At 39.4% G+C, this 27,920-nt stretch overlaps 1 protein-coding gene across 5 annotated transcripts in view; it reads right to left on the minus strand.

Moving 5' to 3' along the window:
* svopl (SVOP-like) overlaps nucleotides 1–27,920 on the minus strand; it is a 54,105-nt gene that overhangs the window by 14,115 nt on the left and 12,070 nt on the right. For 3 of the 5 annotated variants that reach the window (XM_039760814.1, XM_039760815.1, XM_039760816.1), the window contains exons 3-6: nucleotides 4,087–4,178; nucleotides 3,392–3,490; nucleotides 2,721–2,792; nucleotides 1,544–1,668 (exon numbers count right to left, since the gene is read on the minus strand). In XM_039760814.1, coding sequence (XP_039616748.1) covers nucleotides 1,544–1,668; nucleotides 2,721–2,792; nucleotides 3,392–3,490; nucleotides 4,087–4,178 — 388 coding nt within the window. Of the gene's footprint in view, nucleotides 1–1,543; nucleotides 1,669–2,720; nucleotides 2,793–3,391; nucleotides 3,491–4,086; nucleotides 4,179–9,418; nucleotides 9,442–27,920 lie in introns of those variants that run through there. The other 2 variants (XM_039760819.1, XM_039760817.1) reach the window with 2 other exon arrangements.

Consider the following 27,920-nt stretch of genomic DNA (forward strand, 5'->3'; position numbering starts at 1 on the left):
ATAAAATTCTATGATACCAAAATTAGATTTTTCAAAATATGCTTTTTCAACTACAGTAGACCCCCACGAAGTTGTGGTTCAGAGTTTGCGGCCTCAGTCATTTTCGGATTTTTCCTTAGAACCTAACTAATAATTGTTAGGGGAAACCGCAAATATCCTCCACAATTTTAATGGCTTTTTTTCGTGGCAATACTGTACTGTAGAGAGAACAGGAAGCAGCTGTAGAGAAAACCGCGACTTGGGATGGTGAAAGTAGCCTATAGAATTTGAAACTGCAACTTCCAGCAGTCCCTACAGTGGCTCTGATTGGTCTTCTGCTGAGGGTGCTGGTCAAAGGATGTCAGTGCGGTTTTTAAAAAGGGGGCCGGTGATCAAAAGCAAAAAAAAAAAAAAAAAAGTTTTTGTACTTTGTGTTTCAGGTTCCTGTCTGTCTGCCTTCTGTTGGATTACCTGTACTTATTCATTTTGTCCTGGATCGTTTTGTGTGTCTGAATTGTCTGTCGTCTGCCTGTGTACATGAGGACTGAACCCATCCACCCGCCTTCACCATTTCAGGAACTACCGGTAGGACTATCTGTACATTCTCATTCAACGCGCGGATCTCTGGACTATCTATAATCATTATTACATTTCATCTGTTGCTGTTTTTCATGATTTACTGTGTGTTTTTTGTTTGTGCTTTGTTGTATTTAATGTGTAATTGCAGTAAGGGGAACAGGGGGGTTATTGTGGTTTTCTTATTCCATTTGTTTTCATTACTTTCTTTATTTGCTGTTTGATTACCGGTTTCCTTTGTTTTTGTGTCTCAAGGCTGGGTGCGTCCTTGGAATCTTCACCATAAAAATAAATAAATCGCCGTCTTCTGGATTGCGGCTTATTGCGTGACGTTATGCTTACTTAAAAACCTGAGCAGCATGTGTCCTTTTTGGCCGATTGCTTTGTTTCTCTCTCCTCCCCCACGAACAGGGGGTGGAGCCCCCTAATTTTTTTTTATATAAAAATACATTTTAAGACTTTTTCAAATTCAAAATGATGTTGGCAATTTGTTCTGAATATAAATGTTTCAGCAACTTTAAATATAGATGTAAATAACCAATAAAACCAAATGAAAATGCAATGTAAGATATATTAGTGATAAAGTAATACACCAGGTCCAGTTCAACTTAATTTGATAATACTAAACCTGAAAACTGTATATTGTAAACTGAAAATTGTATATCATAATCAACTTGCAGTTAAAAATGAAGATCAAGATTTTAGATTAAGCAGTTAATAAAACATCATTACTTTGGGAAAAAAACAAGATCAGCGTCCAACCAAGCTCGAAACAAACGTACATAAAAATAAATTAGGATTAGTATTAAGATTATTAAGCCAAGTATTTTTTTTTAACTTTGTTAGTCTTGGTTGAATTTTAAAGTTGTCATTTCTTTAAACACACTAAAGTCATGCAATCACCATACACTGAATTAAAAAAAAATCATCCTTATATGGCTATATGATTTTTTTTTTGCCAAAGTAAACCTATGATGGACATACATACCCTTGGGAATGACCAGACACACCAGTGCCCACCATAACACGCAGGAAGACAAACCATCCATATGAAGGGGAAAATGAGGTCAGTAATGAAAAATACAGTCCCCAAACGAAGCAGCCAAAGACAACCTGTACATATAAAAAACATCAAGGGGAAATGTGAACACAAACAAGATAAGAATCCAAGAAAAGCCAACCTGGTGGTTTCTGAGGTCAAGACCCAATATATGTGTGACCCAGTGTATGAGTGAATAAAGCAAAAATATTGTTAAGTGAAGCATAGTTGCAGGTACTTAGGTGCCACCTTGAATGTTTCACAGAAGTGCTTGTGTTCTAAGGCTTACTTTTTAAAAAGACTTTCTGAAAATTGGACTTATCCTATATTATGCAAACTCCTCTTCATTAATGCCAAACAGAAAATTGTTGAAACAAGTTACTACCAGCCACAGCACGCAACATCTGTTTCATTGATGCAATTTAATTGTGTGATTATTTAGCAGCAAAGGTGAGTGACAAATTGGTTTCATCAGGTACTAATAAAACTTTAGCAGTATACATACTTAGACCCTCACTACCTCATATTTGATACTATTTTTTTTTTAAATTTTGTTCATTATACTGTTTGAATCTTGAATGAGTCTTTTTAGATCATAATACTGTGTGATAGGAAATTGAATAGAGAGATAGATCTAAAATAGCACTTGACAATTGATTCTTATTCATGCATTTTCATTTAAACCATCTTTGGTTAGTGATAAAGTAATAGTAATATAGTATATATAGTAATATAGTTTTTTCATAACCTTTCATGAATCCAGCCCTATTACCGAAGTTAAAAGTTCATATGTGAAGCCTATCGACCACAGAGGTTGGTGGCCCATCCTGTAAGTGAATAAATATTGTAAATTCAAGGGATAGTTCATCTATGAATTTTCTGTGCGACATGTACTGTATGTAGGGGAGCTCTGGCAATATTTTGTCACTAGGTTTATTGGGCTTACATTTACTGCAGTATTCCCTATTAATGGCATTCTTGTTTCATGCAAAACAAGTAATTTATATGAAAGTTTATACACAATCAAAAAAGGAAACATCTGTATAATATCTCCATCGTCTGAATACATATTTAAACACTCATGTATCTTTTATAAAGTATTTTGCATTTTACGTTTTTTCCTCACCTTCCATCGTCCATACATATCAGCTACAAATCCACTGATGAAACTGCATACCATAAAGCCAAGAAATACCATCTAAAAAAGGTGAAAAAAATGTACTCTTTAGCTTTTGTGTAGACCTGTTTTTCTGTTTTAAATGTATATATGTTAAGTAAGGCCAGAACATTTTTTACACTTGTTTCCCTTTACTACATTTATTGCACATTGTTTGGGAAAATATCTGAATAGTTCATAAAAACTACCACCAAACCTCTTACTGCTGAATACGTTTTGAAGTTAGAATCTCCAGAATAACATTTTTATTCTGTCAATACATATGACAATTAAACCAGAAAATCCTTAAATACCAAAAAAAAAAATGTTTAAAATGTGTTGTGATATGAGTCCAGTTCCTAAAGAAATGATGCCTAGTTCCCATATTTGGCAATTTTCATTTGTCTTTGCAAATGTAATAATATGATCCAAAAGAAAGTTGACAAGAGGTTGGTAGTCTTGAAACCTGAGGTCCCCAGTAGGAGAGCGACTTTCTTTGAAAGAATGTGGGGGAAAATAAAAAAAAAAAGTTTAAATCATAGTACTAAAAAAGTAGTGGTGACAAAACCCTGCTGTCAGTTTCTGTAAAAGCCTTTCCTCCCATAGGAGTCAAGTAATGGTCTTATATCCTTTAAACTTACAGTTGTAACCAGAGCAACTTGCCAGTCACTCAAGCGCCACTCACAGCGAATGGCAGGGGACACAACAGCCAGGAGCATTATCTCAGTAGCTTCAACTATCTGAAATAAATCACAAAGTACAGTTAATCTACTTCTTAATTCATAAAAATAAAGAACCTAATCTGCCTGTCTGTTGTAAGCTACGTGCAGCCTGGGCACTCTAGATACCTTTCATAAAACAGAAATTATAATCCCCTTTTAAAATTTAAAGCATATCACAATACTACTGCTGGTATTTTGAATTTTAATGTTTAAAATAACCATTTCCAGTAAACAAATAATGCATCATTAATAAGGGCTCTATATCCTACATTTCACACTTATTATTTTCAAACCTTGAGTTCTACTCTCCACATGATTACAAAATCTATTGTACCGCAGTAATAAAAGAAATAAATATCCTTGCAATGATGTTAGATCCTTCTTAATAACTATTTATTAGTATATCCAAAATACATCTTGCCCAATGCTGAAATAGTTCAGAATCTACTAACTACTCTATATCTTTCACACAAATACACATTTAAATGTATTGATTTGATCACATTCAATCCTTATTATTTCTTTTACTGAACTGACAGACAGCAATAATCAACATTTCTTTAAATCATTATTGGTTTACGCCATGTTAATCACCTACATAAGTACATACTTACACTTGTACTTCCCATAATAAGAAAAAGCAGAATGTGAAATCGACCAAACCCAATTGTTTCCACAGCTTCTTCAATGGTATAAGTTTTATCTTCTGGAAAAGGATAAAAAAAAAAAAAAAAACTGAAACAAAAACGATAACAGGAAAATATGCCATCATTTTCAGAAGTGACAACAATGTTGGCCTTCTTTAAATCAAGATTTACTATGGCATGTCATTGAATTATTAAAAAAAACAAAACATAAAATTACATATGTACATGTATTCAGCTTGAATGAGATACATTTTCAATAGATGTTCACTTTCTTTCTGGAAGTCCATGAATCTCCATCCATTGTAGCAGATGGGCTACAACACAACATTTCCATTGGATTAAGGTCAGGACTTTGACTTGGCCATTCTAAAACATTAACTTTATTCTTCTTTAAATATTCTTTGGTAGAACAACTTGTGTGCTTAGGGTTGTTGTCTTGCTGCATGACCCACCTTCTCTTGAGATTCAGTTCATGGACAGATGTCCAGACATTCTCCTTTAGAATTCTCGGATACAATTCAGAATTAATTGTTCCATCAATGAAGGCAAGCCGTCCAGGCCCAGATGCAGCAAAACAGGCCCAGACCATGATACTACCACCATCATGTTTCACAGATGGGATAAGGTTCTTATGCTGGAATGCAGCATTTTTCTTTCTCCAAAAATAACACTTTTCATTTAAACCAAAAAGTTCTATTTTGGTCTCATACATACACAAAACATTCTTCCAATAGCCTTCTGGTTTGTCCAAGTGATCTTTAGCAAACTGCAGACAAGCAGCAATGTTTTTTTTGGAGAGCAGTGGCTTTCTCCTTGCAACCCTGCCATGCACACCACTGTTGTTCAGTGTTCTTCTGATGGTGGACTCATGAACATGAACATTAGCCAGTGTGAAAGAGGCCTTCAGTTGCTTAGAAGTTACCCTGGGGTCCTCTGTGACCTTGCCAACTATTACATGCCTTGCTCTTGGAGTGATCTTTGTTGGTTGACCACTCCTGGGGAGGGTAACAATGGTCTTGAATTTCCTCCATTTGTACACAATCTGTCTGACTGTGGATTGGTGGAGTCCAAACTCTTTAGAGATGGTTTTGTAACCTTTTCCAGCCTGATGAGCATCAACAACAAGGTCCTCAGAAATCTCCTTTGTTCGTGCCATGATACACTTCCACAAACATGTATTGTGAAGAGCAGACTTTGATAGATCCCTGTTCTTTAAATAACACAGGGTGCCCACTCACACCTGATTGTCATCCTATTGATTGAAAACATCTGACTCTAATTTCACCTTCAAACTAACTGCTAATCCTAGAGGTTCACATACTTTTGCCACTCAAAAATATGTAATATTCGATCATTTTCCTCAATAAATAAATGACCAAGTATAATATTTTTGTCTCATTTGTTTAACAGGTAACTCTTTATCTACTTTTCGGACTTGAGTGAAAATCTGACAATGTTTTAGGTCATATTTATGGAGAAATACAGAAAATTCTAAACGGTTCACAAACTTTCAAGCACAACTGTGTTATATATATCTATACTAATAAAAGGCAAAGCCCTCACCGACTCACTCACTCACTCATCACTAATTCTCCAACTTCCCGTGTAGGTAGAAGGCTGAAATTTGGCAGGTTCATTCCTTACAGCTTACTTACAAAAGTTAAGCAGGTTTCATTTTGAAATTCTACGCGTTACGGTCATAACGGTCGACAACGTCCGCCATGTTGAACTTTCTTATTTATGGCCCCATCTTCATTAAATTTGGTAGGTGGCTTCCCTGCGCTAACCGAAACCAATGTACGTACTTATTTCGGTGGTAAGATGCCACTGTCGGCCGCCATATTGAACTTTTCAACGGTCTTTGTTTCATAGAGGCCCATCTTCAAGAAATTTGGTACGCGGGTTCCCAACGCTAACTGAATCCTACTTATGTACATATATACTTCCATAACCTGCAGCTCGGTCACCGTGTGAGACGCTGTTGGGTCCCACATCCCAACGCCTCCCACGTTGTTGGCTGCCTGCCTATATAAGGCCGTCCGTTGCTCCGGTCTCTACATTCCCTTCCTTGCTTCGCCACGGGTTTCACATCTCCCTGCTGATAACTACAGTCTTTTTATTTAATCCATGGCTTCTCCGCTGTTTTATTGTTCGTTTATTACACTTATAGTTATTGTGTAGGTATTTTAGACTTACTTTAAATTGTTCAGGTACCCATTTCCTTTATCATTCCAACCGTACCCCATTAACATGTCTATCGATGTGATCACTATCGATCAAAGAACTGTCACTTACTGAGTGGTTTCCATGTCCGGAGATGGCACCTGCCTTTTCCAATCTTTTTGTTGCATATTGCAGGCTCACTCTTGATATCCGGGGGAACATTGTGTCTTATGTATTGAATGAGTGAGACAGGTTCAAGGTGTGGACTGATGACGGTACAGGACATAATTATACTACACAGGAGCACTATAAGAGTGAAATCCTCAAGCCCTTCACCTATGGATCTGCATGTGAGTTGATGGCTGCCGCTGAATTGTTTGGTTGTTGCTTTCAAGTGTACCGAAATGGCCAAATATTTTACACCTTTCGACAACTGCCAATGCCTCTTAAACATCTCAGATTCACAGGTGAGAATTTCAGTAGTGGATACTTTGATGTTTATGAATGTTTAAACTCTCAAAAGCTGGATGTGAAGTTATCGATGAAACCGGTTGTATGCTTACAACTCTTGACAGATGCCGAATGTCACTTCAACACAAGTCCTGCAAATACTTTCGTAATTGACATTTGTGAATTGAATTGTGAATTTCCCCTTGGGATTAATAAAGTATCTATCTATCTATCTATCAAACCATGAAACTCAAACCGATTATGACAGCAGCAATCCAAGCTGTGAGATTTCAGACAAGATTACTGTTCACATGGCCAACATGCTCAAGAGTAAGCTCAGCGCACAGCTTGGTCATATTACAACCGGAGGGCCAAACTAACAATGTGGTATACAAAGAGATCCATAACAAATAATTATTGGTATATTTTCCCTCAGTTTAAAAAGGTTTAATTTTCTTCTTAATAAAAATTTTAAGGTACAGTATTTAGCTGCTGCAAAGCGCGGGTGTTTTGCTAGTATATTTTATATATATATATATATATATATATATATATATATATATATATATATATATATATATATATATATATATATATATATATATATATATATATACTAGCAAAATACCCACTTCTGAGAAGTAGTGTGTTAAAGAAGCAATGAAAAAGAAAAGGAAACATTTTGAAAATAACGTAACATGATTGTCAATGTAATTGTTTTGTCACTGTTGTGAGTGATGAGTGTTGCTGTCATCTATACTAATAAAAGGCAAAGCCCTCACTGACTCACTCACTGACTGACTGACTGACTCATCACTAATTCTCCAACTTCCCGTGTGGGTGGAAGGCTGAAATTTGGCAGGCTCATTCCTTACAGCTTCCTTACAAAAGTTGGGCAGGTTTCATTTCGAAATTCTACGCGTAATGGTCATAACTGGAAGGTATTTTCTCCATTTACTGTAATGGAGTTCAGCCAGTTCCGTGGGCGGAGTTTCGTGACATCATCACGCCTCCCACGTAATCACGTGAACTGACTGTCAGCACTACGTAGAAAACCAGGAAGAGCTCCAAAACGCGCTGAAGAAAACATGCATTATAAAAACATGCATTATATAATTGAGAAGGAAGCGAAACAATAAGAAGCAAGCGAGTGACATATACTACCATATTAATGAGTGCTGCTACTTCGGAAAGAAAGGTGTAAACCTAAACTTTAAATTAAGTTAATAGACAAGGTGCCGCTGGTGTTTCTCATGCCCACGGGTAATGCGGGATACAAGTTTAATGAGAGGACGTAGGATATAAACGAGAGTTTTGATCACTTTGTAACTAAGTTAAAATTGCAGGTGAAGGGGTGTGCTTATGCAAATTCCGAGAGACTGTGTTTGTGGGGGATTGACAGTTAACGCGGTTGGGGGAGTCACGTCATCATATCCGCTCCCATTTACCTCATTTCGCTCTGAGCTGAGCTCATGGCTAACGGCGTCTTCCGAAGCAACTTCATCACACTCCCACCAAATACTCACAGAAAAATCCACAAGTTAATACACACGCTGTCTCTAGAGTTTCTCCACACTCAATGTATTCCTCGCGCCCCCTTTATACCCTCTAATCTCCCATTTCAATTCAGATACCTCCAATTTCCAGTAAGGCTCAGCTGCGCGATGACAAGTAATAAGTCTCAAGGACAGACCCTACAAAACGATGCCATTGATTTCAGGCAAGATTGCTTTTCTCCTGGACAACTATACTTGCATTCTCAAAAGTGAGCTCGCGCAGCTTCGTCATATTACAACCGGAGTGCAGCCAGAAACTTTTAAGTACCGGGTCTTAGATAACATTAAATTAAGCCGTAGACATCGCAACATCACACAAGATAGCAGCTCACGAGAACTTACTGAACGCAGTAGAGTGATCACTTCCATGCATCAAACCTGTTCAAAAAACGCATTACACAATTTACAAGGTGATGGCTTTCTATGGCGTTCGTTTATAAAGCAGCGGAGAGGCTGTGTGAAGGCAGCTACAGAGAAAAAGCAGAGCGCCACACTCTGAATGTATTGCTGGCATCACCGTTAAACCCTCTGATCTCCCATTTGAATTGAAATGCCTCAAATTATATATATATATATATATATATATATATATATATATATATATATATATATATATATATACACACATATACATACATACACACACACACACACACACACACATATATATACATATATATGCCAGCAACACTCATGACAATGACAAAACAATTACATTGTCATGTTACATTATTATTAAAATGTTTCCTTTTCTTTTTCATTACTTCTTTAACACACTACTTCTCTGCTGCAAAGCGCGGGTATTCTGCTAGTATATATATATATATCTATCTCGCGATGTTTCACTCACCTTTAGGCTCTTTGACTGCCTCCTAATCGCACATGTGTGACATGACCCCCCTCAGCCCAGACCCTTGGGTCGGGCGACCTGCACCGAGAGGTCGTGGACACGAGAGAGAGCATCTGCGTTGGCCTGCAAGGAACCCTTACGATAAATGACATTGAAACGATAAGGTTGAAGATTCAAAAACCACCTAGTGACGCGAGGGTTAGACTCCCGATAAAGGGACATCCACTGTAAAGCGGCATGATCCGTCACCAGAGTAAACTCCCGCCCCAGTAGGTAGTACCTCAAGGACGTAACAGCCCACTTAATCGCCAAGGCTTCGCTCCACGCAGCATACTTGGTCTCTCGGTCCAGCAGTTTCCGTTTCCGCTCAGGTACATAACAGGGTGTTCAGCACCATCAACGCATTGGCTCAGCACGGCACCTAAGCCTGTGGCCGATGCGTCGGTCTGGAGGAGAAAAGGAATAGAAAAATCAGGAGATCGTAAAACAGGTGCTGAAGTAAGGGCCAACTTTAAGTCACCGAATGCCTTCTCAACCGAAACATCCCATACCAAACCGAAACATCCCATACCACTTTTAAAGGTGCTTGTTTCCTTGTCAAATTAGATAAGGGCGCAGCAATTTCTGAGAAATGAGGTACAAAACGACGATAGTAACCTGCCAATCCCAAAAATGCTTGTACCTGCCGCTTATTCATCGGACGGGGCCAATTAAGAATGGCATCAATTTTGGAACATTGTGGTTTAACACCACCCCTCCTACTAGGTAGCCCAAATATTTGGCTTCTTTTAATCCAAAAAAACATTTCTTTGGATTAATTCGAAGACCAGCATTCGCTAGCGTGGAGAGTATTGTTTAACCTGCAGACATGATCCTTCCACGTGCTGGAATAAATGACCACATCATCTAGGTAGGCAGCGCTATATGAATTGTGGGGCCTTAGCAGTGTGTCTACCAGACGTTGGAAAGTAGCTGGTGCCCGTGCAAGCCAAAAGGAAGGACCCTGTACTGCCAATGTCCACTGGGCGTACTAAAAGCGTTTTTTTCTTTGGCGGAGTCCGCTAAGGGAATTTGCCAATACCCTTCGTCATGTCAAGAGTAGTTAGGAATTGAGCGTTCCCCCAGCCGATCAAGTAAATCATCTATCCGCGGCATGGGATACGCATCAAATTTAGAGACCTGATTAAGTTGACGAAAGTCATTATAAAACCTCCATGACCCATCAGGTTTAGAAACTAAGACAATTGGACTAGACCAAGGGCTATGGCTTTCCTCAATAACCCCTAATTCCAGCATTCGTCTAATTTCCAACTCTACTTCCGCTTTCTTTGCCTCCGGGAGCCTATACGGTCTCTCTCTGACAATCACTCCAGGGTTAGTAATAATATCATGAACAATCAACGCAGTACGCCCTGGTATCTCGTCCACAACTTTAGGGACAGACAAGATAGCCGCCTCGAGATCTTGTCGTTGTTTGAATGTCAAATCGGGCCAAAATTGAGATGGGCACATGACATAAACAGAGAACGAGGCTGATTGACAGGGATCAGGTTCCCTGTCCTTCCATGGTTTCAGCAAATTAATATGATATACTCGTTCAGTAAGTCGCCGATTAGGTTGTTTAACCAAATAATCAACGAGACCTTTTCTTTCTTTAATTTCATAAGGGCCTTGCCAATGTGCTAACAACTTTGAATGAGACGTTGGGACGAGTACCATCACACGATCACCCAGGACAAACTCCCGAATGGTGGTGTTTCGGTTATAATAACGGGACTGCGCTGCTTGTGCCTTTTCCAAATTTTCTTTTAGGATGGGTCTGATTTTCTCTAGTCTATCGCGTAATTGCGTGATATATTCGAGAATATTTGAAGTTGGGAGGACCTCCTCTTCCCATCCTTCTTTTGGCATATCTAAAAGTCCTCTGGGTTGTCTTCGATATAATAATTCAAAGGGAGAGAAACCAGTAGAGGTCTGAGGGACTTCCCGATAGGCAAACAAAGCGAGAGGAAGCAATTGATCCCAGTTTCTTCCATCCTCGTTAACTACCTTGCGTAACATCTGTTTCAAAGTTTGATTAAAACGTTCTACCAATCCGTCAGTTTGGGGATGATAGACAGACGTTTTCAGATGTTTTATTCTGAGTAATTTGGCTACTTCCCTGAACGTCTCTGAAGTGAAAGGAGTCCCTTGGTCCGTTAAAACCTCTTTGGGGATCCCAACACGAGCGAATATCCCTACTAATTCCCGTGCGATGTTTTTTGTATTAGCTGAGCGCAAAGGAACAGCTTCCGGAAAGCGAGTGGCATAATCTACTAGCACCAAAATATATTTAAAACCTTTTAACGAGGGTTCCAATGGTCCTACGAGATCGATACTGACTCGTTCGAAAGGGATATCAATAAGGGGAAGGGGAACGAGAGGAGCTCGCGTCTTTCTAGGAATCTGGCGAAGTTGACACTCCGGACAAGAAGCAAAATCGCGGACCTCCTTGTTAATTCCCGCCAATAGAATCGGAGCTTTATTCTCTCTACCGTTTTCTCGGAGCCTAAATGGGCTCCTAGAAGGTGAGCGTGTGCTAATTCACACACTTTTCGCCGAAAAGTGCGTGGAATTAACAACAACGTTCGCACTTCTCCCTCGTGATCTGCCACTCTATATAATAATTCATTTTTTTTAAAAATCATCGTTCCATTGTTCCCTTTTAAAAGATGGTGTTAATAGGAATTGAGCAGTTAAATCTTGTATAAGGTCTTGTGCGACCTTAAGGGGCGTGGTTTCTGTCTCCACGTCTTCTGCGTTAACTGCGCTGGTTCCCGCAGAGGTCGATGGGACATCAATTTCTTCACATTGGGTACCCGTATGGGTCCGTGCTACTGTGGGACATGGCGTGGAGGCAGTCGGAGCAGTATTCTCCATTACTAAGCCCAAATGTTTCGGAGGTACAGTTACGTTATTACCGCTGGTAATATTATTCCAGTCTCTACCCAATATAACTGGAAAAGGGGGATCCGGTAATACAGCCATGGCCATACTTGTTAGGTGATGATTCACAGATATTACACATCTGGCCGTTTTATAATACCTGATATCCCCATGAATACATTTTAGACTAGTTTTTATCCTAGTCCACTGTTGCGGTAAAAGAACGGGTGGCAACAATGGAAATGTTACTCCGGAATCAAACATTGCTCTTACCTTCCTACCATTTATAATAACTGCACCTGTATATGGAAGAGATAAAAGGATTAGTCACAGTGGCACAATACCTTAACTAATGGGCAATCCATCGGCTCGATAGTACGGTTAGGGGACAGATGTCCAATCTCCCCACACTTGAAACAGCGGGGAAGACTAGCACCTCTGTCCCGCTTACGGACGGCAGGCTCGGGAGCTTGTCGGGTGGGCACAGGAGTTGCCCCACGTGCCTGTTGGGTTCGACGAGAGAACCGTTCCGATTTCCCTGATTTGCAAGCCGCCCAATGACGCTCCGTGATCTGGATCAAGGAGTCCATGTCCTCAAAATTATGTTTCCAGACTTGCTGGGCGATATGGTCAGGGAGGGCATACACAAAAGTCTCGCAAGCGAGCAGTTCAGCCATTTTATGGGAATTATTGATATCGGGCCGTAGCCAGCGACATACTTTTCCCCAGGCTTCAAAGCCCTGGGTTCTTATGGGTCTGTCGGGATCAAACTGCCACTCCCTCCATTCTCGCCTGCTGCTCCGGAGATACGCCGTAGCGTTTGAAGACCTCCTTTTTTAAAGCGTCATAATCAGCAGCCTGCTCCTCAGTTAGATCGTAATAAGCTCTCTGCGCCGTTCCCTTCAGGTAGGGAGCCAGTATGTACGCCCATTCCGACCTCGGCCACGCGTTCCGCTTAGCGGTACGCTCGAAAATCAAAAAGTATGTCTCAATGTCATCTGACTCAGTTAGTGTTGCTATAGCAACAGGTGGTGGCGGCGACCTCCATCCGCACTTGCAGTAGCAGCAGCAGCACGAGCGCTGGCTTCAGCTACTTGGGTCCTTGTTTCCCCCATCTGTAGCTTCAGGGTTTGCAGATCTGTCATGATGGTGCTCAAAATAGAATTAAGGTCCTGTTCCTCCGACATCTTTTAAACTTGACGAAGAACAATCCTTGTCGACTACGCCAATGTAATAAGGTTTCTTTTGAAAAGAATAATATTTCCACAAAGAAAAAGTTTTGGGGACCGTCCCCATATATTGTCGTCCAGACAATCAAAGAAAACACGATTCACAGTCTTAAATAAAACAATGAACAATTTTCTTGAGAAAAAATGGCGACTTTATAGAGGGAAGGATTATGGGACAGGAAATGGTTGGCAGTGACGTCTTGAAACAGGAACCGGAAGTGACGTCATTGGGATGGGACGGAGGTGATGTGAATTGATGGAGCCGGAAGTGACGTCATCGCGGCCATTTTGGAATCCGGAAGTGGAGGAGTTATTTTTCTTCCAGTTTTCTGTCGGGCAAAAGAGATTTAGGTAAGTACCACGTGACAACCCTCTATCTCGCGATGTTTCACTCACCTTTAGGCTCTTTGACTGCCTCCTAATCGCACATGTGTGACAATATATATATATATATATTTACACATAAACATATATATATATACAGATCTATACATATACACACACACACATATATACATACATATAAAGTAATCCCTCCTCGATCGCGGGGGTTGCGTTCCAGACCCCCCCGCGATAGGTGAAAATCCGAGAAGTAGAAACCATATGTTTCTATGGTTATTTTATATATTTTAAGCCCTTATAAACTCTCCCACACTGTTTATAAATATTCCCCCAGAGTTATACAGCATAATCCCTTTGTATTCTCTTAGATATTAGGTAAGATTCATTGAAATTATGTATATAAACACACTGTTTATATACAGTAAAACCTAAATATTATTTTAAAGAGTCACGTTACAGCCATTACGATAGACATGCCACCAGCAATAAATACGTACAATGCAACAAAAATAGTATACAGTAAATGTGTGTGTACAGTGACACTAAACGTACGTACATGTACTAAGTACTGTAAATAGAAAAATAATTATGGTTACTTACCAACAATGACACAATGACTTGTCCGATAACAATGAGTTTTATTTTACTGCACAACAAAGGAGAGCGTTACAGCCCTTAAAGGAGCCACTTCAGGCGATTGTGTAGCACTGCCGTTGTTCTTCTTCTGGCAGTCTTCAATCCAAATCCCTAAAGCAGATTCCATCCAGACTGCTGCCTTATTACATCCACTTACAACTTGTTTTGCACCCTGGTTAAAAGGACACTGCGGCCGTAGGTCTTATATTCCTTTCCTACTTTTTAAATAAAAAGAATCGTAGCCTTCAACAAATCCAAAACGTTTACCTTTTCGCAATCGTTAACATCTTCCGTTTGCGCTTGGGCACGACCCCTGAAGCAGTAGCAGATCGTTTTGGAGCCATAATGAAGGGCTTGACTATGCACAAAGATAAACACAAAAGAGCACAACTCTTTACACAGCAAAACACGTTGATGCTGAATGAGTGAGACGAGACTTCCTGGTTAACACTGCATTCAGCAAGCAGGAACTTAACTGCGCACTCTGATTGGTTAGCTTCTCAGTCATCCGCCAATAGCGTCCCTTGTATGAAATCAACTGGGCAAACCAACTGAGGAAGCATGTACAGGAAGTAAAAGACACATTGTCCGCAGAACCCGAAGCAGCGAAAAATCTGCGTTATATATTTAGTTATGCTTTCATATAAAATCCGCGATAGAGCTTAAACCCGAAAGTGAAAGCTGATATATAGGGATTACTGTATATATATCTACATATATACACATACATATACATACATACATACACACACATATATACACACAAATACATATACATATATATATATATATATATATATATATATATATATATACATATACACACACATACACACATAAATAAACATATATATACATATACATACATATCTACATATATACACACACAGCTATTTCGTATCAGTGCAATACGCTGCTTGTTAAAACGGATAACTCCCGCTCTTACGTGCAAGTCTGCATGGATATTATGAACTATCAGTATTCGTTCAAGTTCTATTTAAATTTTAAATAGAATGAATTTTTATTTAGTCGACAGAAATATCTTTGGTAGGAATGGTAAAAACAGACAGGAATATTATTCCTGAATAAATCAACTCAAACCTTAAACAACTTATAATATTTTGTTCTCCATAAAAATATATCCTGTCTAAATTATACAAGTTAGAAATAAAGTAAACGTTAAAAGAACAAACATTCAAATTTCTTTACTCTTATGTAATTTTATATAAAAATAAACTTAGATTTTAAATATCCCAAAAGATTTTGCTCTCCATAAAAATATATCCTGTCAAAATTATACAAATTCAAATATGAACATGCTGCATAACAAAACCTGGAAATATAAATAAAATGTGTTCCTTTCAGCAATAACAAATCAAATCATTCAGTTGTCTTTGCTCATATGTCATTTTAGAGCTGGACGCCTGGCATCTTTTTTTGGCAACAAGTTCGTTTATGTTTGGTGTGAGGTTCTGTGTTGTGGAGATTCTCAGGATGGATTGCAGGTGCTCATCAGTGAGGCGACTCCTGTGTGCTGTTTTGTTAGCCTTCATGACTGAGAAGAGCTTCTCACACAGATATGTGCTACCAAACATGCACAAGGTTCGAGCCGCATGTAGACGGACTTTTTTTGTTCTTCAAAGTCGCCAAAGCGCCGTGCAAACTCAGTGCGCTCAGTTTATCAGCAAAGTGCGTATTTTGGGAACACCGTAGTGACGACTTGGTTCAAAATTACTTGGCAACAGGGAAAGTGGGGCAAGTTGCACTGGTGCATTTGTGTCTCCCATAAAAGCAGCTTCACTTGAAATCACTTTGTGATTGTGCACGGTAAAACGTCCGCTGAAGTGTCAGATTCTTATTTAATTCTTCTGCTTTCTGTATCTTCTGCATTGCATTCAGGTCTTTCAGGTTACCCTGATGTTTTGTCTAATAGTGCCGTCTTAGATTAAATTCTGTAATTACAGCCACATTAGCTCCACAAATGAGACACACGGGTTCAGTAAACATATACTCAGCCTCCCATCGGTTTTTAAAGGCTCTATTTTCAGAATCAACTTTTCTCTTCAGCATCGTGTGAGCTAGCTTCGCAATAACTTGCAGCATCATAAGCTAGACTTGATTAACGCAGTAAGTGTTCGGCAAGGCAGCTGAAGCGCTGCATTATGGGATCTGTAGTTTATTGTGTTACCAGCGCTTCATATACCGGGCCATTAATAACAATAACACAGTATATAAAATGATCTCGGGCGGATATAATTACACACGGGCGGATGTGGCCCTGCCCTTGAGTTTGACACATATGGACTAAATAGAACTTGAAAAGATATATTTTTCAAATGTGATCGCGCAATTCAGATAGAGTTGACGCGCACCACAGCCCGCATGCCTCAATAAGTCATCCTCCCTCGCTCTTACTTTTTTACCGTTCATCTAATGAATACATGGAGTATGGCTTTACCAAAACAATCATTGATGGGGAATTGAAGTATCCATTATTCGAGTATGTAGATCGATATATATATATATATATATATATATATATATATATATATATATATATATATATATATATATATATATATATATATATATATATATATATATATATATATATATATATATATATATATATATAGCAGCGAGAGCGAGAGTAGTGTGTTAAAGAAGCTATGAAAAGAAAAGGGAACATTTTAAAAATAACGTAACATGACTGTCAATATACAGTATTTGTTTTGTGAGTGTTACTGAGTGTTGCTGTCATCAAGGATTTGATTATCATTATTTCTTTCAATCAGGTTCGTATTTGTAGGATGTGTTGTGTTCAAGTTACATTCGTGTTTAAGTTACATTCCGTGTTTGTCAATCGTTGTAAAGATGACAGGTTTCATTCATCGATTCGTTTCTTACTGCATCAATAAACAGCTCGTCTTCTTCTTTATCTGAGACCTGACACACTGCATGCACGGGTTTTTTTTTTGTTTTTTTTTTTTTTTTTACACACTGTCTTCCTTTAGCGGGACATTGACTTTTTCCACCGTGTGCTTTGTTTCCGCAGTAGCTGGATTTATGAATATGCTTGTATGTATCAGACGCTTCATATTTTTTGCTGCCTTTTCAATTGTGTAATTCGGTTTTTGTTCAGCGCTGTTTGGAACTGTTGCTTTTTATCTGTGCACTGCGTCAGTTCATGTGAGCCACTCGGTGTACATGCATCGAAGGTTCCCAGCTGTGCTGGTGCCATCTCGTGCTATGTCCATGGCTGTATTTAACGTTACCTTAGTCCTGGCACTTAAAACTTTCTCTCGCAGTTTCGCTGAGTTTGTGCCAAACACCACCCTGACCATCTCATCTTCCTCTGCATAAGCACAGTCCTTAACCCGTGAATATTTAGTGGGAGTTTGCTATTGGATTGCCGCTGACGGACGGCCTTATATGGGCAAGCACTAAATTACAAACGCCAGCGGCAGCCTGTCTATGAACTTAATTTAAAGTGTAGGTTTACATCGTGCTTTGTTTCCGAAGTAGCAGAACTCATGAATATGGTTGTATATGTCACTCGCTCGCTTCTTATTGTTTCGCTGCCTTCTCAATTATATAATGCATGTTTTCTTCAGCGCTTTTTGGAGGTCTTCCTGGTTTTCTACGTACTGCGTGATTACGTGGGAGGCGTGATGATGTCACACGAAACTCCGCCCCCACGGCATTCAAGCTCATCTCCATTACAATAAATGGAGAAAAACAGCTTCCAGTTATGACCATTACAGTACACGTAGAATTTCGAAATGAAGCCTGGCCAACTTTTGTAAGGAAGCTGTAAGGAATGAACCTGCCAAATTTCAGCCTTCCACCCACACGGGAAGTTGGAGAATTAGTGATGAGTCAGTGAGTGAGGGCTTTGCCTTTTATATATCTATCTATATATCTATATATCTCTATCTCTATATATATCTCTATCTCTATCTCTATATATATATCTATACTAATAAAAGGCAAAGCCCTCACTCACTCACTCACTCACTCATCACTAATTCTCCAACTTCCCGTGTGGGTGGAAGGCTGAAATTTGGCAGGCTCATTCCTTACAGCTTACTTACAAAAGTTGGGCAGATTTCATTTCGAAATTCTACGCGTAACAGTCATAACTGGAACCTTCTTTCCTATACTGTATACGGCCATAGCGGGCAGCTCGGTCGCCGTGGCGGGTGAAGGAATGTGCTTAGCATATTCATAAGTAAGGCTGCTGCGCAACTCAGCACGCCTCCCATGTAATTGACTGCCTGCCCATATAAGGCCACTCTTCCCTGCGGTGTCTTCAGTCATTTCCTTGCTTTGCGAAGGAAGCAGCTTTCTCACAGCTTCTGCACTGTTTTATAAACGAACGATATATAAGAAAGTCCTTTTTCCTTGCTTCTCCAACGAAGCAGCCTGTAATTGACTGCCTGTCCATATAAGGCCGTTCTTCTCTGTGGTGTGTTCACTCCTTTCCTTTCTTTGCCAAGAAAGCAGCGTTTTCATAGGTTCTCCACTCTTTTAGCATATTCATAAGTGCTGTGGAAATCAGCACGCCTCCGACGCGGCTACTGTGGAACTCAGCACGCCTCCCACGTAATTGACTGCCTGCCCATATAAGGCTATTCTTCCCCGCGGTGTCTTCAGTCGTTTCCTTACTTTGCGAAGGAAGCAGCTTTCTCACAGCTTCTGCACTGTTTTATAAACGAACGATATATAAGAAAGTCCTTTTCCTTGCTTCGCCAACGAAGCAGCCTTTTTATTTAATCCACGGGTTCTCCGCTGTTTCATTGTTTATTTATTACGATTTTTATAGTTATTGTGTAGGTTTTATTTAATCCACGGGTTCTCTTCTGTGTTCACTGCGGTGTCTTTCGTTTACGAGCTTCGCTAAGGAAGCAGCTTTCTCACAGCTTCTGCACTGTTTTATAAACAAACGATATATAAGAAAGTCCTTTATCCTTGCATCACCAACGAAGCAACCTTTTTATTTAATTCACGGGTTAAGTCCTTTTTCCTTGCTTCACCAACGAAGCAACCTTTTTATTTAATTCACGGGTTCTCTTCTATTTTATTGTTCATTTGTTACGATTGTTACAGTTATTGTGTAGCTATTTTAGACTTACTTTACTGTTCAAATACCCATTTCCTTTATTTAATCCGCGGACTCTCCGCTATTTTTTTGTTCCTTTATTACGATTACTTATTTATTGCTTCCCTTCTTTCGCTGACTGCCTGCCCATATAAGCCGCTCCGCTGTTTTTTTCTCAAGCAGCCTTTACATAGCTTCTCCGCTATTTTATAAACAAACGCCATATAAGGAAGTCGTTTTTCTTTGCTTCGTCAATTTAGCAGCCTTTTTAATTAATCCACGGATTCTCCTCAGTTTTATTGTTCGTTTATTACGATTGTTACACTTATTGTATAGGTATTTTATACTTTGTTTACTGATCAAGTAATCATTCCCTTTATTCTTCCAACTATACCCCTATTAAAATGTCTATCGACGTGATTACCATCAATGAAAGAACTATCACTTACCGAGTGGTGTCTATGCCCGGAGATGGCGCCTGCCTTTTCCATTCTCTGTGTTACATATTGCACAGACATATCAGGCTCACTTTTGATATCCGCAAGGACATCGTGTCTTATGTATTAAATGACTGGGAGAGGTTCAAAGTGTGGACTGATGATGGTACAGGAGATAATTATAGTACACAAGAGCACTATAAAACTGAAATGCTTAAGCCCTTCACCTATGGTTCTGCGTGTGAGTTGATGGCTGCCGCTGAATTATTTGGTTGTCGCTTTCAAGTGTACCGAAATGGGCAGATATTTTACACCTTTGGAGAACCGTCAATGCCTCTTAAACATCTTAGATTCACAGGTGACAATTTGAGTAGTGGACACTTTGATGTTTATGAATATTTCAACTCTCAAAAGCTGGATGCGAAGTTATTGATGAAGCCAGTTGTATGCTTACATCGATTAACACATGCTCAATGTCACTTCAACACAAATCCAGCTGATTATTACAGCGCAATCCAAGCTATGAGAACACAGTAAAAGGAGGCGTATCAGACGTCGTGGTACATTTTCTGATACAGCTAGACGAAATCAACTTCGTGCGGCTACCGCCAAATACTCGCAGAAAAATCCACAAATTCATAGGGACGCTGTCGCTAAATACTCGCAAGCACATCCACAAGTTAATAGGGACGCAGTCGCTAAATACTCGCAAGCACATCCACAACTTAATAGGGAAGCTGTCGCTAAATACTCAAGCACATCCACAAGTTAATAGGGACGCTGTCGCTAAATACTCGCAAGCACATCCACAAGTTAATAGGGACGCTGTCGCTAAATACTCGCAAGCACATCCACAAGTTAATAGGGACGCTGTCGCTAAATACTCGCAACAACATCCACAAGTTAATAGGGACGCTGTCGCTAAATACTCACAAGCACATCCACAAGTTAATAGGGACGCTGTCGCTAAATACTCACAAGCACATCCACAAGTTAATAGAGCTTCTGTTTCTAGATACGATCCCAATAATGAAAAGCGGCTCATACGAAAACAACAAGTTTGGCTCAAAAAAGCCAATTGTGGATTTGCGTACGACCCAAACATACATTATGAGTCTGATAAAACAGTACACATTGGATCTATGGATGTTCACTGTGACTATTGTCAAGCAAAGAAGTGGAAATGCGAGTCTCCTGGTTTGTGCTGTAACGGTGGTAAAGTCTCTCTCACTCCTTTATGTAAGCTTCCTCACCTTCTTGAGGGCCTGTTAAATGGCGAACATCCTCAAAGTGAGCATTTCTTGAACAACATTGAAAGTACAACAGCGCATTTCAAATGACATCATTTGGTGCTAACCAAATCGTTGAGGGAAATTTTATGCCTTCATTTAAAGTTCAGGGACAAGTGTATCACTTGATTGGCAGTCTTTTACCTATGCCAAGTGAGGAACACAAATTTTTGCAAATTTATTTGTCGGGATGATGAAAAGGAAGCACAAATCCGCTGTGCTAATTTTTCTGGACTTAACATGCCCCTGGTCAAACAATTACAAAAAATGCTCCATGACTGTAACACTTACATCCAGGACTTCCACTCCACAATGGACAGTATTTCAGATGATGACAAAGACTTCAAAGTTGTCATTCACGCAGACAAAAAACCATTACATGCACACAAAGGCAGATTTAATAAACCCACAGTTCATCAAGTTGGTGTTGTCATCGTTGGGCAAACGTTCAACAATAGAGATATTGTCTTGAAAACCAGAGACAATAAACTGCAACGCATTAAAGAAACCCACAGATCCTATGATGCACTTCAATATCCTCTCATGTTCTGCTATGGTGAAGACGGCTATTCTGTGTCTATACCTCAAGTTCATGCTACCAGTAAGTTACCTATGAACAAAACTGTCTCTGCAGCAAACTTCTATTCATACCGCTTATGATCAGACAACATCATGCTAATAATATCCTTTTCTTCCGAACTTTATTAAATCAGTTTTTAGTAGATATGTACGCAAAAATTGAATCCGAAAGACTAAATTATATCAGACTAAATCAAAAAAAACTTCGGGCTGAAAATTATGTTCACTTAAAAGATGCTATTGACAAAAACGACACTGATTTAACAGAACTTGGTCAAGCTGTGATATTACCATCTTCCTTCACTGGAGGACCTCGCTATATGCACGAGCGTACACAAGATGCAATGACATATGTTCGTCGTTATGCCGCCCTGACTTATTCATCACATTTACTTGCAATCCTAAATGGCCTGAGATCACTGAAATTCTCCTTCCACGTCAAAACCTCACGATCGCCATGACCTTATCAGTCGTGTATTTCATCTCAAGATTCGCAAAATGATAGACTTGCTCACAAGAGTAACATTTTCGGCTGTACAAATTGCTACATGTACACCATAGAGTGGCAAAAGCGAGGTATTCCTCATGCACACATTCTATTGTGGCTAAAGGATACATTAAACCAGCTCTCATCGATCAACTCATCCGTGCAGAAATTCCTGATCCACAGACTGACCCTGCCCTACACAAAATAGTAAAATCCAACATGATTCACGGCCCATGTGGACCTCATAATATCAACTCGCCCTGCATGATCAACAGAATATGCACTAAGAAGTACCCCGTCCGTTCATCTCACAAACTCAAACCGAGAAGATGGTTACCCTCAGTACCGCCGGCGCGCACCTGCTGATGGAGGTCATACAATTAACATCAAAGGAGTAGATATTGACAACAGATGGGTGGTCCCTTATAGTCCTGTGCTGTCCCGCTTCTTTAATGCTCACATCAATGTCGAATTTTGCAATTCAGTAAAATCAATCAAATACATCTGCAAGTATGTTAACAAAGGAAGTGACCAGGCAGTATTTACAATACAAAATCAAAATGACGAAATATCTCGATACTGAAGCTGGTCGTTACATTAGTAGCTCTGAAGCAGCCTGGCGCATTTTCTGTTTTCCCATTCACGAACGATTCCCTCCGGTCGTTCATCTTGCTGTGCATCTTGAGAACGGACAAAGAATTTATTTCACAGAAGGCAATGTTGCCGATAAAGTACACAATCCACCACAAACGACCCTTTTAGCATTCTTTGACCTTTGCAAACATGATGATTTTGCTAAACAACTTCATTATAATGAAATTCCATCATATTATGTGTGGGCAAACAACATGTTTCGTCGAAGGAAACAGGGCAACCCTGTACCAGGATATTCGGGAGTAAAAAAGGATAATGTACTGGGACGGGTCTACACTGTACACCCGAATAACTGTGAATGCTACCATCTTCGACTACTCCTCAACAAAATCACAGGTCCCACATCTTTCAAATGTCTCAGAACAGTTAATGGTATCCTACATCCGACCTATAAGTCAGCCTGCAGGGCACTCGGTTTACTACATGACGATATCAACTGGGACGAGACACTGCAGGAAGCTGCTCTATCTCGCTCACCTCAAAAGATCCGTGAACTATTTGCTGTCATGTTGGTGTTCTGCCAAATGGAAAACCCCTTAAACCTATGGGAAAAACATAAAGACAGCATGGCAGAAGATGTTAGGAGACAGACTGAAAGAGATCATATACGAACAGAAGTCCACCAGTGGTTAAATTTAATCTATAACAAGTGTCTACAGTTGCTTCAAAACTACGTCATTGCTATTGGAGGTCAATCTCTTCATCATTACGGTTTGCCTTCACCTTTAACAGAACTCGCACAACTTGCATCAAATCCCGAATACTTGAAAGAGACATCTTACAACACCTCACTTGGCCAATATAGTCACAAATAACGAACAGTTGCTAAATAGTGACCAAAAGTCAGTTTATGAGCAAATCATGAGCAGCGTTCGTCAGCCACTGGCACGGTGTTTTTCCTTGATGCTCCAGGTGGAACTGGTAAGACATTCCTAATAAACCTTCTCCTTGCAAAAATCCGAGCAAAACGTAACATTGCCATAGCTGTGGCTTCTTCTGGCATTGCTGCAACTCTTCTGCAGGGTGGCAGAACTGCTCATTCAGCTTTCAAACTGCCTCTAAACCTCAACCATACTGAATCCCCCATGTGTAACATATCAAAGCAGAGCAACATGGCTGAAGTGCTGCGACATTGTCACCTTATTGTCTGGGATGAATGCACTATGGCACACAAAGCAGGTATTGAGGCTTTAGACAGGACCCTCCAAGACATCCGAAACACCAACAAACTTATGGGAGGCTTGACAGTGTTGCTGGCTGGAGACTTCCGCCAAACCCTTCCAGTCGTGCCCAGAGGAACATGCGCTGATGAAGTTAAAGCATCTCTGAAATCTTCATACCTATGGCCACAAATCCATGTTGTTACTTTAAAATAAACATGAGAGTTCATTTGAAAGGCGACAAAAAAGCAGAGGAATTCTCTACTCTTCTGATGAGTATAGGTGATGGTACCTTCATAGAAGAAAACCGTAAAATAAATATTCCTACAAATCTATCTCTCATCGTCAATACCTTACAAAACCTTCTTCAAAATGTTTACCCGATCTACAAAATCTACACCAAAATGACGTCTCATGGTTAAGAGAGAGAGCTATCCTGACACCAAAAAATGACATGACTACAACTATAAACCACATTTTACTTCAAGAACTACCTTCACAAACAAAAACATATCAATCTGTTGATTCAGTTCTAGAAGTAGAAGACACAGTTTATTATCCAGTAGAGTTTCTCAACACTCTAAATCCTCCAGGCACTCCTGAGCATAATCTCATCTTGAAGGTTGGGGCACCAATAATGTTACTGAGAAACTTACAACCACCGAAACTTTGTAACGGCACAAGACTTCAGGTCACATCTCTACAAAACAACCTAATTGAAGCAACTATTTTTACTGGCAGTGCCTCAGGTGACACAGTTTTTATTCCTTGCATCCCCGTTATACCATCTAATCTCCCATTTCAATTCAAACGTGTTCAATTTCCAGTAAGGCTCTGCTTCGCAATGACAATTAATAAGTCTCAGGGACAAACACTACAAAAGGTTGGCATTGATTTGAGGCAGGATTGCTTTTCACATGGCCAACTGTATGTTGCATGCTCAAGAGTAAGCTCAGCAGACAGCTTAGTCATATTACAACCGGAGGGCCGAACTGACAACGTGGTATACAGAGAGATCCTTAACAATTAATTTTTTAGATATTTTCCCTCAATCTAAAAATGTTTACTTTTTTATTAATAAAAATATTCAGGCAATATTTCACCGCTGCGAAGCGCGGGTATTTTGCTATATATATATATATATATATATATATACTCATCACTCACAACAGTGACAAAACAATTACATTGACAATCAGGTTACGTTATTTTCAAAATGTTTCCTTTTCTTTTCATTGCTTCTTTAACACACTACTTCTCGCCATGGCCTTGGTATTTTGCTAGTATATATATCTATATATATCTCTATCTATCTATCTATATCTCTATCTATATATATATATATATATATCTCTATCTATCTATCTATCTATCTATATATATATATATATATATATATATCTCTCTATCTCTATCTCTATATATATATATATCTCTATCTCTATCTCTATATATATATATATCTCTATCTCTATATATCTATCTATATATATATATATATATATATATATATATATATATCTATCTATATATATATATATATATATATATATATCTCTCTCTCTATCTCTATATATATATATATATATCTCTATCTCTATCTCTATATATATATATATCTCTATCTCTATCTCTATATATCTATCTATATATATATATATATATCTCTATCTATATCTCTATCTATCTATCTATATATATATATATCTCTATCTCTATATATCTATCTATATATATATCTCTATCTATATCTCTATCTATCTATCTATATCTATCTATCTATATATCTCTATCTATATATATCTATCTATCTATATATCTCTATCTATATATATCTATCTATCTATATCTCTATCTATATATATATATATATATATCTATATCTCTATCTATATATCTATCTATCTATATATCTATCTATATATATATATACACACACACACACACAAACACAAACATATACACACACGGGGGGCTCTGCCCTCTGTTCGCTTCGCTCGCTCACCCCTGGGTTTGGTTTACCGGATATACAATTTAAAGAGATTGTTATTTTCATGGGAATTGTTGCATATGCATTATTATCACTTTTACTTTAAAACTTTTGTAAAAACAGTAATTGTGTTGTGAACACATGCTAAGGAGATACCTGTACAGCAAATTTCCTTTTGCCACTTTATGTTTCTGCCGCTCACGTTGTGAAGGGGGGGGCTAAACGCACGCTAAGAAGTTGCAGTCGGATTATCTGCTGGCGAGCTGCATTTTCTGCTTGTCGCACTTTGCGTTGATCATTTTAAAGCCTGTAAAGCAGTTGTGCTTTTGCCACAAGGGAGGGAGGTTGCTGAACGCACACTAAGGAGAAGTGCCGTTCTGCTGCCGCTGGCAAGCTGCATGTTCTGCTTGTCATTGTTTTAAGAGCTGGGAGCACCTGACGCCTGTCTGCCAAAAAGCATTCCAACAACTGCTTGGTTAGATGTCCGTGAACTTGTTTTAAATGTTATCTCATTGCCTCGTCTCGTGTGATGTTAAAGTGTCTCTCACAGGAAGTCAAACTGTCTTCCGAGAAGATCACTTCTCATCTCCCTAGTCTCTCCCTCCCAGGATTTTTTTTTTTTTATAACAGAAAGATATATAGCAAATTTGATTCATTCACTCATAAAACAAAAACACTATTTTCCATACGGTTAATTAAAAACTGAAATTTAGTAGGATTGTAGATCTAGTGCACTAGGTATCCATAAAGAAAACACATTTCGATATTTCAATATTTAGGGATAGCCCCTCCATTAGAAAATCTAAATACCGCAAAAATATCAAAAATGTTTTCACAGATTTCATTGAAATTTGGTGACATAATACAAAAAATGAAATTAGCCAACTTATTTTTTTTAATTATTGAAATTTGGTAATAATGTGTCTAACAAACATACTGTGTCCCCTTTTCACCACATGGCTGACAGCAATCGTATAAAGAAATGGGGTGTGCTGTGACGATGCGGGTTCGCTCCATGCTCCCCTCTTGCTTCTGGGAGCCCTCGAACCCGACACCGTTGGTAATGCCACAGATGAGCTGTACAGTGAGGCACAAACAATGAAGCAAGGGGATGGTGCAAAAGTGCCAAGTGCTTTTATTTAAAAAACGGCAAACAAAACAAAGTGTTCAAATAAATAAGTGCAGTGCATCACTAAAAGTCTTCATTAAATAAATAAGCCATTAAAACGTGTGAAAGGGTGGAGGTTAAAATTCAATAGAAAAAAAAAATCCCTTTAAAAAACAACGAGGTTAAAACAATGGCATGAAGCAGTCTCTTGAAAACAAACCCCGGTGCATTTCTTAACTGGTGACTCCCATGTTTCTCCCATTCAGGCTATGCACCAGAGGAGTCACACTACATGCAGCTGACCTTCTTTGCTCTACTTGACTGGTCTGGTGGCCTCCCGATCCCTGGCTTCGTTTAGCCCTCTCCAGACCGAGACTTGACTTCCCCCAATGGCCAGGGTGCTCACACTGGGGAATCCTCCTTCCAAGCCTCCCAACTCCTGCTGCCTTCTCAGCCTTACGCGGCCAGCCATCCTTCTTCCGGTCACTCCCGCTCCTCACAATGCTCAGCAGGAGTGAAAACTACCAACTGCCCTAGGTGTCAAAGCCAAACACCCCACTAGGGCTCACTGTCCAGCTGCCTGCGAACCTGTGCTCGATCGCTATCCTGCACTGGCTCTCTCCTCCTACTTCCTCCCCTTTTAACCTCCGTTCGTCTTTTTTTTTTCCTCCTCTTTTAGCCGCCTCGCACTTTTATTTAATACGGGGACGTGGATCTGATGTGACAGCTCCCGGCATCAATTACGGATGTGGATGACTCCTCACCTGTGCACTTAAGCAAGGTTCGCCTGCATCAGGAATTCACCCAGGAACCACTTCTGACCAAATACCATGCCTCCTCCCTAA

Source organism: Polypterus senegalus, chromosome 8 (genome assembly GCF_016835505.1).
Source record: "Polypterus senegalus isolate Bchr_013 chromosome 8, ASM1683550v1, whole genome shotgun sequence".
In the NCBI taxonomy this organism is placed as follows: Eukaryota; Metazoa; Chordata; class Cladistia; order Polypteriformes; family Polypteridae; genus Polypterus; species Polypterus senegalus.